At 47.1% G+C, this 13,948-nt stretch overlaps 1 protein-coding gene across 4 annotated transcripts in view; it reads right to left on the minus strand.

Annotated features, from left to right (window-relative positions):
- The window catches only part of VDAC3 (voltage dependent anion channel 3), a 524,928-nt gene that overhangs the window by 38,031 nt on the left and 472,949 nt on the right, over nucleotides 1-13,948 (minus strand). For all 4 annotated transcript variants that reach the window (XM_063931745.1, XM_063931743.1, XM_063931744.1 and 1 more), the window contains exons 2-3: nucleotides 10,720-10,790; nucleotides 9,922-9,971 (exon numbers count right to left, since the gene is read on the minus strand). In XM_063931745.1, the coding sequence (XP_063787815.1) occupies nucleotides 9,922-9,971; nucleotides 10,720-10,786 (117 nt within the window). In that variant the 5' untranslated portion in view covers nucleotides 10,787-10,790. The remainder of the gene's footprint in view (nucleotides 1-9,921; nucleotides 9,972-10,719; nucleotides 10,791-13,948) is intronic.

A 13,948-nucleotide genomic window follows, 5' to 3' on the forward strand; every position in this document is an offset into this window, starting at 1 on the left:
AGCTTGTATCCCTGAGACACAATCTGTATAGCCCAGGGATCCACCTGTAAGCGAACCCACTGGTGGCTGAAATTTCGGAGACGCGCCCCCACCGCTCCCGGCTCCACCTGTGGAGCCCCAGCGTCATGCGGTGGATTTAGTGGAAGCCGGGGAGGACTTCTGTTCCTGGGAACTAGCTGCATTGTGCAGCTTCTTTCCTCTACCCCTGCCTCTGGCAAAAAAGGACGCACCTCTGACTTTCTTGCCTTTTTGTGATTGAAAGGACTGCATTTGGTAATACGGTGCTTTCTTAGGGTGTGAAGGAATATATGGCAAAAAATTTGACTTCCCAGCCGTAGCTGTGGAAACTAGGTCAGAGAGACCGTCCCCAAACAATTCCTCACCCTTATAAGGTAAAATAAGAATTTACTTACCGATAATTCTATTTCTCGGAGTCCGTAGTGGATGCTGGGGTTCCTGAAAGGACCATGGGGAATAGCGGCTCCGCAGGAGACAGGGCACAAAAGTAAAGCTTTTACAGGTCAGGTGGTGTGTACTGGCTCCTCCCCCTATGACCCTCCTCCAGACTCCAGTTAGGTACTGTGCCCGGACGAGCGTACACAATAAGGGAGGATTTTGAATCCCGGGTAAGACTCATACCAGCCACACCAATCACACCGTACAACTTGTGATCTAAACCCAGTTAACAGTATGATAACAGAGGAGCCTCTGAAAGATGGCTTCCTAAACAATAACCCGAATTAGTTAACAATAACTATGTACAAGTATTGCAGATAATCCGCACTTGGGATGGGCGCCCAGCATCCACTACGGACTCCGAGAAATAGAATTATCGGTAAGTAAATTCTTATTTTCTCTATCGTCCTAAGTGGATGCTGGGGTTCCTGAAAGGACCATGGGGATTATACCAAAGCTCCCAAACGGGCGGGAGAGTGCGGATGACTCTGCAGCACCGAATGAGAGAACTCCAGGTCCTCCTTTGCCAGGGTATCAAATTTGTAAAAATTTACAAACGTGTTCTCCCCTGACCACGTAGCTGCTCGGCAGAGTTGTAATGCCGAGACCCCTCGGGCAGCCGCCCAAGATGAGCCCACCTTCCTTGCGGAATGGGCCTTAACAGATTTAGGCTGTGGCAGGCCTGCCACAGAATGTACAAGTTGAATTTTGTTACAAATCCAACGAGCAATCGACTGCTTAGAAGCAGGTGCACCCAACTTGTTGGGTGCATACAGTATAAACAGCGAGTCAGATTTTCTGACTCCAGCCGTCCTTTAAATGTATATTTTTAAGGCTCTGACAACGTCCAACAACTTGGAGTCCTTCAAGTCGTCTGTAGCCGCAGGCACTACAATAGGCTGGTTCAGGTGAAACGCTGATACCACCTTAGGGAGAAAATGCGGACGCGTCCGCAGCTCTGCCCTATGTCGAATGGAAAATTAAATAAGGGCTTTTATAAAACAAAGCCGCCAGTTCAGATACTCTCCCGGCCGAAGCCAGGGCCAGTAACAGAGACACTTTCCATGTGAGATATTTCAAATCCACATTCTTTAGTGGTTCAAACCAATTGGATTTGAGGAAATCTAAAACTACATTTAGATCCCACGGTGCCACCTTAGGCACCACAGGAGGCTGTATATGCAGTACTCCTTTGATAAAAATCTGGACCTCAGGGACTGAGGCCAATTCTTTTTGGAAGAATATTGATAGGGCCGAAATTTGAACCTTAATAGATCCCAATTTGAGACCCATAGACAATCCTGATTGCAGGAAATGTAGGAAAACGACCCAGTTGAAATTCCTCCATCGGAGCACTCCGCTGCTCGCACCACGCAACATATTTTCGCCAAATACGGCGATAATGCTTCGCGGTGACTTCCTTCCTTGCCTTTATCAAGGTAGGAATGACTTCTTCTGGAATGCCTTTTCCTTTTAGGATCTGGCATTCAAACGCCATGCCGTCAAACGCAGCCGCGGTAAGTCTTGAAAAAGACAAGGACCCTGCTGAAGCAGGTCCCTTCTCAGAAGTAGAGGCCACGGATCGTCCGTGACCATCTCTTGAAGTTCCGGGTACCAAGTCCTTCTTGGCCAATCCGGAACCACTAGTCTTACTCCTCTTTGCCGTATAATCCTCAATACCTTTGGTATGAGAGGCAGAGGAGGAAACACATATACCGACTGGTACACCCAAGGTGTTACCAGCGCGTCCACAGCTATTGCCTGCGGATCTCTTGACCTGGCGCAATACCTGTCCAGTGTTTTGTTGAGGCGAGACGCCATCATGTCCACCATTGGTTTTACCCAACGGTTTAATAGCATGTGGGAAACTTCTGGATGAAGTCCCCACTCTCCCGGGTGAAGGTCGTGTCTGCTGAGGAAGTCTGCTTCCCAGTTGTCCACGCCCGGGATGAATACTGCTGACAGTGCTATCACGTGATTCTCCGCCCAGCGAAGGATCCTGGCAGCTTCTGCCATTGCCCTCCTGCTTCTTGTGCCGCCCTGTCTGTTTACATGGGCGACTGCCGTGATGTTGTCCGACTGGATCAACACCGGTCTTCCTTGAAGCAGAGGTTCCGCCTGGCTTAGAGCATTGTAGATTGCTCTTAGTTCCAGAATGCTTATGTGAAGAGACTTTTTCAGGCTCGACCACACTCCCTGGAAATTTCTTCCCTGTGTGACTGCTCCCCAGCCTCTCAGGCTGGCATCCGTGGTCACCAGGATCCAATCCTGCATGCCGAATCTGCGGCCCTCCAATAGATGAGCCTCCTGCAACCACCACAGAAGGGATACCCTTGTCCTCGGCGACAGGGTTATCCGCAGGTGCATCTGAAGATGCGACCCTGACCATTTGTCCAACAGATCCCTTTGCATGGAATCTGCCGAAAGGGATTGCTTCGTAAGAAGCTACCATTTTTTCCCAGGACTCTTGTGCATTGATGTACAGACACCTTTCCTGGTTTTAGGAGGTTCCTGACCAGGTCAGATAACTCCTTGGCTTTTTCTTCGGGAAGAAAAACCTTTTTCTGAACTGTGTCCAGAATCATCCCCAGGAACAGCAGACGAGTTGTCGGCATTAATTGGGATTTTGGAATATTCAGAATCCATCCGTGCTGCTTTAGCACCTCTTGAGATAGTGCTAAACCCATCTCTAGCTGTTCTCTGGACCTTGCCCTTATTAGGAGATCGTCCAAGTATGGGATAAGTAATACGCCTTTTCTTCGAAGAAAAAATATTATCTCGGCCATTACCTTTGTAAAGACCCGAGGTGCCGCGGACAAACCAAACGGCAGCGTCTGAAACTGATAGTGACAGTTTTGTACAACGAACCTGAGGTACCCCTGGTGTGAGGGGTAATTGGAACGTGGAGATACGCATCCTTGATGTCCAAGGATACCATAAAGTCCCCTTCTTCCAGGTTCGCTATCACTGCTCTGAGTGACTCCATCTTGAACTTGAACTTCTTTATGTACAGGTTCAAGGACTTCAGATTTAGAATAGGCCTTACCGAGCCATCCGGCTTCGGTACCACAAAAAGAGTGGAATACCCCTTCCCTTGTTGTAGAAGAGGTACCTTGACTATCACCTGCTGAGAATACAGCTTGTGAATGGCTTCCAAAACCGTCTCCCTTTCTGAGGGGGACGTTGGTAAAGCAGACTTCAGGAAACGGCGAGGTGGCTCTGTCTCTAATTTCAACCTGTACCCCTGAGATATTATCTGCAGGATCCAGGGATTTACCTGCGAGTGAGCCCACTGCGCGCTGTAATTCTTGAGACGACCGCCTACCGCCCCCGAGTCCGCTTGCGAAGCCCCAGCGTCATGCTGAGGCTTTTGTAGAAGCCGGGGAGGGCTTCTGTTCCTGGGAAGGAGCTGCCTGTTGCTGTCTCTTCCCTCGTCCTCTGCCTCATGGCAGATATGAATAGCCCTTTGCTCTCTTATTTTTAAAGGAACGAAAGGGCTGCGGTTGAAAGGTCGGTGCCTTTTTCTGTTGGGGAGTGACTTGAGGTAGAAAGGTGGATTTCCCGGCCGTAGCCGTGGCCACCAAATCCGATAGACCGACCCCAAATAACTCCTCTACGCATCGCCTGTCCACTGTCGTGTCCATAAAGCTCTTCTGGTCGAAATGGACATAACACTTACCCGTGATGCCAGTGTGCAGATATCTCTCTGTGCATCACGCATATAAAGAAATGCATCCTTTATTTGTTCTAACGACAGTAAAATATTGTCCCTGTCCAGGGTATCAATATTTTCGATCAGGGACTCTGACCAAACTACCCCAGCACTGCACATCCAGGCAGTCGCAATAGCTGGTCGTAGTATAACACCTGCATGTGTGTATATACCTTTTTGGATATTTTCCATCCTCCTATCTGATGGATCTTTAAGTGCGGCCGTCTCAGGAGAGGGTAACGCCACTTGTTTTGATAAGCGTGTTAGCGCTTTGTCCACCCTAGGAGGTGTTTCCCAGCGCTCCCTAACCTCTGGCGGGAAAGGGTATAAAGCCAATAACTTCTTTGAAATTAGCAGTTTTTTATCGGGGCACCCCACGCTTCATCACACACGTCATTTAATTCTTCTGATTCGGTAAAAACTACTGGTAGTTTTTTCACACCCCACATAATACCCTGTTTAGTGGTACCTGTAGTATCAGCTAAATGTAACATCTCCTTTATTGCCAAAATCATATAACGTGTGGCCCTACTGGAAAATACGGTTGATTCGTCACCTTCACCACCGGAATCAGTGCCTGTGTCTGGGTCTGTGTCGACCGACTGAGGCAAGGGGCGTTTTACAGCCCCTGACGGTGTTTGAGGCGCCTGGACAGACACTAATTGAGTGTCCGGCCGCCTCATGTCGGCAAACGACTGCTTAAGCGAGTTGACGCTATCCCGTAATTCCACAAATAAAGGCATCCATTCTGGTGTCGACCCCCTAGGAGGTGACATCCTCATATTTGGCAATTGCTCCGCCTCCACACCAATAACGTCCTCATACATGTCGACACACACGTACCGACACACAGCAGACACACAGGGAATGCTCTATACGAAGACAGGACCCACTAGCCCTTTGGGGAGACAGAGGGAGAGTCTGCCAGCACACACCAAAAAGCGCTATATATGACAGGGATAGCCTTATGATTAAGTGCTCCCTTATAGCTGCTTTTATATTAATATATTGCCATTTATTTTGCCCCCCCTCTCTGTTATACCCTGTTTCTGTAGTGCAGTGCAGGGGAGAGACCTGGGAGCCTTCCTGACCAGCGGAGCTGTGACAGAAAATGGCGCCGTGTGCTGAGGAGATAGGCCCCGCCCCTTTTTCGGCGGGCTCGTCTCCCGCTATTTAGTACATTTAGGCAGGGGTAAATATCTCCATATAGCCTCTGGGGCTATATGTGAGGTATTTTTAGCCTTTTTAAAGGTTTTCATTTGCCTCCCAGGGCGCCCCCCCCCAGCGCCCTGCACCCTCAGTGACTGCCGTGTGAAGTGTGCTGAGAGGAAAATGGCGCACAGCTGCAGTGCTGTGCGCTACCTTAAGAAGACTGCAGGAGTCTTCAGCCGCCGATTCTGGACCTCTTCTTGCTTCAGCATCTGTGAGGGGGCCGGCGGCGTGGCTCCGGTGACCATCCAGGCTGTACCTGTGATCGTCCCTCTGGAGCTTCATGTCCAGTAGCCAAGAAGCCAATCCATCCTGCACGCAGGTGAGTTCACTTCTTCTCCCCTCTGTCCCTCGTTGCAGTGATCCTGTTGCCAGCAGGAATCACTGTAAAATAAAAAACCTAAGCTAAACTCTCTAAGCAGCTCTTTATGAGAGCCACCTAGAATTGCACCCTTCTCGGCCGGGCACAAAAATCTAACTGGAGTCTGGAGGAGGGTCATAGGGGGAGGAGCCAGTACACACCACCTGACCTGTAAAAGCTTTACTTTTGTGCCCTGTCTCCTGCGGAGCCGCTATTCCCCATGGTCCTTTCAGGAACCCCAGCATCCACTTAGGACGATAGAGAAAACCTCCATGTGCTTTTTAGAGTCGGCATCACCTGTCCATTGCCAAGTCCACAGGACCCTTCTGGCAGAAATCGACATTGCATTTATTCTAGAGCCCAGTAGGCAAATGTCCCTCTGGGCATCCCTCATATATAGGACAGCGTCTTTTATATGCCCCAGGGTCAGTAAAATAGTATCCTTGTCCAAGGTATCCAGTTCCTCAGACAGAGTATCTGTCCATGCTGCTACAGCACTACACATCCAGGCCGATGCAATTGCCGGACTCAGTATGGTACCTGAATGTGTATAAACAGACTTCAGGATACCTTCCTGCTTCCTATCCGCAGGATCCTTTAGGGAGGCCGTATCCTGTGACGGCAGGGCCACCTTCTTAGATAAGCGTGTCAAAGCTTTGTCTACCCTAGGGGATGACTCCCAGCGTAACCTGTCCGTTGGCGGGAAAGGATACGCCATAAGCAACCGTTTGGGAATCTGCACTTTCCTATCAGGAGAATCCCAAGCTTTTTCACATAACTCATTTAACTCATGTGAAGGGGGAAAAGTCACTTCTTGCCTTTTTTTCCCCAAACATATAAACCCTCTTGTCAGGGACAGGGTTTACTTCTGAAATGTGCAATACATCCTTCATTGCTATAATCATGTAGCGGATGGCTTTAGCCATTTTAGGCTGCAACTTTGCATCATCGCCATCGACACAGGAGTCAGAATCCGTGTCGATATCTGTGTCAACAATTTGGGATAGTGGGCGCTTCTGAGACCCTGACGGCCTCTGCGCTGTAGGATCAGGCATGGGTTGAGACCCTGACTGTCCCAAGGCTTCAGCTTTATCCAACCTTTTATGCAAGGAGTTTACATTATCATTTAACACCTTCCACATATCCATCCAATCAGGTGTCGGCGCCGTCGGCGGAGACACCACATTCATCTGCACCTGCTCTGCTTCCACATAGCCTTCCTCGTCAAACATGTCGACACAATCGTACCGACACACCACACACACAGGGGATGCTCTATTTGAGGACAGAACCCCCACAAGGCCTTTTGGAGAGACAGAGAGAGAGTATGCCAGCACACACCTCAGCGCTATATGACCCAGGAATCACACAGTAACTTAGTGTTTACCCAGTAGCTGCTGTATTAGTGAATTTGCACTAAATTTATGTGCCCCCCCTCTCTTTTCACCCTCTTTCTACCGTGATTCTGCAGGGGAGAGCCTGGGGAGCTTCCTCTCAGCGGAGCTGTGGAGAGAAAATGGCGCTGGCGAGTGCTGAGGAAGAAGCCCCGCCCCCTCAGCGGCGGGCTTCTGTCCCGCGATTTTGTGAAAAATAATGGCGGGGACTCATGCATATATACAGTGCCCAGCTGTATATATGCTGCTTTTTGCCAGGAGGTACTCAATTGCTGCCCAGGGCGTCCCCCCTTGCGCCCTGCACCCTACAGTGACCGGAGTGTGTGGGTTAGTGTGGGAGCAATGGCGCACAGCTGCAGTGCTGTGCGCTAGCTCATATGAAGACAGGAGTCTTCTGCCGCCGATTTTGATGTCTTCTTGCTTCAACCCGCCGGCTTCTGACTTCTGGCTCTGCGAGGGGGACGGCGGCGTGGCTCCGGGAACAGACGACCAAGGTTAAGTTCCTGTGTTCGATCCCTCTGGAGCTAATGGTGTCCAGTAGCCTAAGAAGCGCAACCTATCCGCAGTTAGTAGGTTTGCTTCTCTCCCCTCAGTCCCACGTAGCAGAGAGTCTGTTGCCAGCAGATCTCTCTGAAAATAAAAAACCTAACAAAATACTTTCTTATTAGCAAGCTCAGGAGAGCTCACTAAAATGCACCCAGCTCCTTCCGGGCACAGATTCTAACTGAGGTCTGGAGGAGGAACATAGAGGGAGGAGCCAGTGCACACCAGTAGTCCTAATTCTTTCTTAGAGTGCCCAGTCTCCTGCGGAGCCCGTCTATTCCCCATGGTCCTTACGGAGTCCCCAGCATCCACTAGGACGTTAGAGAAATACAAGTAATATTTTACACAAAGGCGGTCTTAGCTTTCAGTAAGTGCACTTAGCCGCCAGGCCATGCACGTTACCATTTTTTACCATCATAATTCATGGTTACAAGAGTGCAAGACTGAATAGTGATGGGAGGGTAAGCAGGGTGTGATACATTTTTTGTTCTCCAATCTGTAATAATGTATGGCATCATAGAAATGGAGATAAAACAACTGAAGGACGTCAAATGATGTGATGTGACCCCGATTATGACTAATGCCTTCTAACAATAATATAAATAGAGCATTTGTACGGTCTTACCATCTAGGTTTTCCAAGTGGCATGGAAAGGAGGAGAAAACACCATGTTATCTTACAAAAATTAATAAAAAGCACAAATATTACAGAGACACACACATATTATATATTATAATATAATATATAGGACCCGGTCGGGGTCTAATTATGCAGGATATAGTTTCTTTTCAGCTGGTTTTGAATAAAATAGCGTCCAGATGGTGGCGTTCATTCATGACACACATTTGTAGTCTGAAGTTCCGCATTACTCAGCGGGTCATTTCAGGCGTTAGTGCTACAATTTCCTGAAGAAACTCGCTTTCATTTGTCTGAAACATTAACAAGCAAAATTTTCGTTACTGGGAGGAAAAACATTCCTCGTCAGCTTCATGAAAAGCCTCTACACAGCTATAAGGGCCATCTGAAAGCGGAGGTCCACAATCATTGACCAAGGGGCCTAATTCAGATCTAATCACAGCAGCAAATCTGTTAGCTAATGGGCAAAACCATGTGCACTGCAGGGGTGCAGATATAACATGTGCAGAGAGAGTTAGATTTGAGTGGGTTATTTTGTTTCTGTGCAAGGTAAATACTGGCTATTTTATTTTTATACTGCAAATAAGATTTCAGTTTGAACACACCCCACCCAAATCTAAAGGGCCCTACACATTGACCGATCCACCGCCGAGCTGCCCGACGGCGGATCCGGCCGACGAGCGACCCCACGGCAGGGGAGCAGTGACGGGGGGAGTGAAGTTTCTTCACTCCCCCCGTCACCCGGCTCCATTGAAGTGCAGGCAAATATGGACGAGATCGTCCATATTGGCCTGCATGTACAGCCGACGGGGCACCAGCGATGAACGAGCGCGGGGCCGCGCATCGTTCATCGCTGGTGACTCCACACTCAAAGATATGAACGTTATCTCATTCAATAATGAACGAGATCGTTCATATCTTTAAAGATTGTCAGCCAGTGTATAGGGCCTATAACTCTCTCTGCACATGTTAAAACTGCCCCACCCCCCTTCCCCTGCAGTGCACATGGTTTTGCCCATTAACTAACAAATTTGCTACTGCGATCAGATCTGAATTAGGCCCAAGAGCCATTAATGAACTGAAGGCTGCAATACGCCAAGAAATGAGGATATTCATATTTAAAACCAACTGAAAAACTATATTCCATGTACTTTCAGATTATTTACTAAAATTTTGAATAGCATTTACCATGCCTTTTTATCATGTGATAAGGAATATATACCCTCCTTCAAATCTGTGTTTTTACTTTTCAGGACATTTATAGCAATGTCATTCTCACTAAGTCCTAATATGACAAATTTAATGTCATGTGATCAATAATAGAATTCAATGATAATTATTATTTTTATTTTCTCAAAAAAGTGGAACTCCCCCACGACATCACTTGGATTACTGGCAAATATACAGCCGAATCTATGACCACTAACAGAATATCAAATTAGAATGTTCTCGTCAAGAACCGTTGTAGTGGTTCCCAGAAACCATATCGTAGGTGCAGTTGTCTCTACAGGTGGGATGCAGAACGACAGACGGGATCTCCTCGCCATGTTAACTTGGCAACTGGGATACAAGCATAAATAAATCTTAGCGCATACACTGTAGTTACTTACCACTCCACTGGAGGATTTTGTCTTTAGCTCCAGCTTTACTAATCCAAACCCTACAACCACAACAGAAAATTATTAAGGGAAGAGGTCACCATGAAGTTGAGAATTCCAGGATCAGTTGCACAGAAGACTTCAGTTGTCTATTTAATCTACATACATTGTTGTACGAGTACAACCATAAATCACAATGAGATAACCCGATAAGCTAAATATTGAACCAGCTCACAAAATTGCTTCCTCCAGTATGTAGACGACAAGTTCTTCAAACGCGGTCCTCAAGGCTCCCCAACGGTCCAGGTTTTAGGTACAGTATATCCATGGCTCAGTACAGATGGTTAAATCAAATTGACTGAGATGCTAATTAAGTCACTTGTAGCCAAGCTTGGATAAACTTAAAACATGGACCGCTGGGTTGCCTTGAGGGCCGTGTTTGAGAACCTCTGGTGTAGACAATAGCTGACCAATAGCTATTCTTAACGCTACCGACCTCTGCTTGCTGGAAGCCATCTCTAATATTAGTGCCATTGTACATTAAACATTCATTCTAGCAGTATAAAAAGTAATATTACCATATATGTATGGAAAGAAATATGAACAAAAAAAGTTTCCTTTCTCATTTGTAGAAATGTAATTCTCTTAAAGGGATTAAAACTACTGAAATCAATAAAGCAACAGACCATACGGCAAGTTACTATCTGTGCTATTTATGCAATTTCAATGTTGGAACAAAGCCCACTAGGTCTACTCTATGACAAAAATGACAGATTTCAGACTGGAAGTATATGCACAGTTTTTAGTTACCAAATCCTTTATTGAAAACATCACGGGCAGCTTTGCCAAGGTCTGCGTAGTTCGGTGGTACAGCCATGACTCTAGATGGAAGAATAAAGAAAAAAAGAAGAAGTTTAGATTAGATTGATATCTGAAGGCATCTGTACCAGCTAGATTCCTCATGGGGAACCATGTCTACTGTATAGCAGTGGTTCACAAGGAAAATGTTCCTTTAATCACCAGAGGTCCCGGCGGACAAGTGATACATTTTGTGTGTGGAAAACAAGAGCCATACTACAGTTCCATTATACTACACAGTCCATTCGAACATGCTGAGGGCCGTAATGTAATGACGCCCAAGTTAGGTGGCCGCGCAGGATGCCGGCCGAACTCCGATTTTTTTTTTTTTTTTAAAGGGGCAATTACTCACAAGGCAAAACCATGCCTTGCAAGTGATTGCCCCTTTAAAAAAAAACATCCAAGTTCGGCCGGCATCCTGAACAGCCAGCAAACTCGGGCATCATTACATCCGGCCCTAATTAGTCCAGCAAATAGCACCATCTCTGATACATGGGGACAGATTGGGGTACAACCACTACTGCAGTTGCCGCTTCTGATGCGTGAAGAAAAAAACGACAGATGATTGCAGGTCATAGGGAGGAGTGGCAGGAGTCTCATAATATGCAACACTATATGGCCATACCCGAATGTTGGGCTATATGGAGACATATTGGCTATGTGGTGTTGTATGAAGCTACATGGGAAAATCTGGAGGGAGAGAGTATGTGGGGGGAGGGGGGGTTGTTTTTACGTACATGCCGTTTTTTTGCCATACCATGCACAATAATATGTGTGCAGTCATACGCTGTCACACATGCCAAGCATCCACTTCCACGCTGCAGCATGTATGCTTTCAACACAAAACAATGAGTGTCGGGTGGATTTATCTTCGCTGTAACAGCAATGTAGCCTCATTACGTTTTATAAGACGTACTGCGAAGCGAGTGGTTTAACAGAGAACAGTTTAAATAATTGTTTTGGGGTTTTTTCTGGTTCATGTGAAATTGTCTACTCAGTGTCATTGTTGGTGTCTACAGATATTTCCAATTACCATTGCGTTGTGAGGAATTTGGTGGCCTATACTTAATAATTATAATAATGTAAAGAACAATAATCATGAAACAAAAATACCACTACTTAGTAATGCTTGATTTGAAGATCAGTGAGTTAAGCATGAAGATGATCTTTGCGGCAAATATAATGAAGTGTGATTTGTCAAAATTACAGAGTTCTGGCAATTTATGTCACACCATTTATAAACACTACTTTGTATGGGATGCAGTTAAAATACTGGCCGTCGGGATCCCAGCGTTCAGGAGGCTGACGACAGAATTCCAACCACCACAGGTTATTTCCACTCGGTTGGTGGGTCCACGTCACTAACCGACTGTGAATATAACCGGTGGCAAGCAAAGCAAGCCTGCGAAGGGACTTGCTGCCTCACTGCTGGGATTCCAACCGACAGGATGCTGCTATATGTATACTGACAGCCAGCATCCCGTCTGCCGGTAAAATATGCCGATCCCCTTTGTATTATATACTGTTTTTGAAACATGTCTGGCATTAAACAGTTAAACAAATAATAAGATTTTACTCACCGGTAAATCTATTTCTCGTAGTCCGTAGTGGATGCTGGGGACTCCGTAAGGACCATGGGGAATAGACAGGCTCCGCAGGAGACTGGGCACTCTAAGAAAGATTTAGTACTACTGGTGTGCACTGGCTCCTCCCTCTATGCCCCTCCTCCAGACCTCAGTTAAGGAAACTGTGCCCGGAAGAGCTGACATTACAAGGAAAGGATTTTGGAATCCAGGGTAAGACTCATAACAGCCACACCGTATAACTCGTGATAACAAACCCAGTTAACAGTATGAACAACAACAGAGCATCAACCAACGGATGCCAACATAACATAACCCTTTATTTAAGCAATAACAATATACACGTATTGCAGAAAATCCGCACTTGGGACGGGCGCCCAGCATCCACTACGGACTACGAGAAATAGATTTACCGGTGAGTAAAATCTTATTTTCTCTAACGTCCTAGTGGATGCTGGGGACTCCGTAAGGACCATGTGGATTATACCAAAGCTCCCAAACGGGCGGGAGAGTGAGGATGACTCTGCAGCACCGAATGGGCAAACACAAGGTCCTCCTCAGCCAGGGTATCAAACTTGTAGAATTTTGCAAAAGTGTTTGAACCCAACCAAGTAGCTGCTCGGCAAAGCTGTAATGCCGAGACCCCTCGGGAAGCCGCCCAAGAAGATCCCACCTTCCTTGTGGAGTGGGCTTTTACTGATTTAGGATGCGGCAATCCAGCCGCAGAATGAGCCTGCTGAATCGTGTTACAGATCCAGCGAGCAATAGTTTGCTTTGAAGCAGGAGCACCCAGCTTGTTGGATGCATACAGGATAAACAGCGAGTCAGTTTTCCTGACTCCAGCCGTTCTGGCTACATAAATCTTCAAAGCCCTGACTACATCAAGTAACTTGGAATCCTCCAAGTCACGAGTAGCCGCAGGCACCACAATAAGTTGGTTCAAATGAAAGGATGACACCACACGGCAGAAACTGCGGACGAGTCCGTAATTCTGCCCTGTCCATATGGAAAACCAGATAGGGGCTTTTACATGACAAAGCCGCCAATTCTGACACACGCCTAGCCGAAGCTAAGGCCAATAGCATGACCACCTTCCACGTGAGATACTTTAGCTCCACGGTCTTAAGTGGCTCAAACCAATGGGATTTCAGGAAACCCAACACCACGTTGAGATCCCAAGGTGCCACTGGTGGCACAAAAGGGGGCTGAATATGCAGCACGCCCTTAACAAACGTCTGAACCTCAGGAAGAGAAGCCAGTTCTTTTTGAAAGAAAATGGATAGGGCTGAAATCTGGACCTTTATGGACCCCAATTTTAAGCCCATAGTCACTCCTGACTGTAGGAAGTGCAGGAACCGGCCCAGCTGGAATTCCTCTGTAGGGGCCTTCCTGGCCTCACACCAAGCAACATATTTTCGCCATATACGGTGATAGTGCTTAGCGGTCACGTCCTTCCTAGCCTTTATTAGCGTAGGAATAACTTCATCTGGAATACCTTTTTCCGCTAGGATCCGGCGTTCAACCGCCATGCCGTCAAACGCAGCCGCGGTAAGTCTTGGAACAGACAGGGGCCTTGTTGCAACAGGTCCTGTCTGACA

The sequence above is a fragment of the Pseudophryne corroboree genome, chromosome 6 (genome assembly GCF_028390025.1).
Source record: "Pseudophryne corroboree isolate aPseCor3 chromosome 6, aPseCor3.hap2, whole genome shotgun sequence".
Lineage (NCBI taxonomy): Eukaryota > Metazoa > Chordata > Amphibia > Anura > Myobatrachidae > Pseudophryne > Pseudophryne corroboree.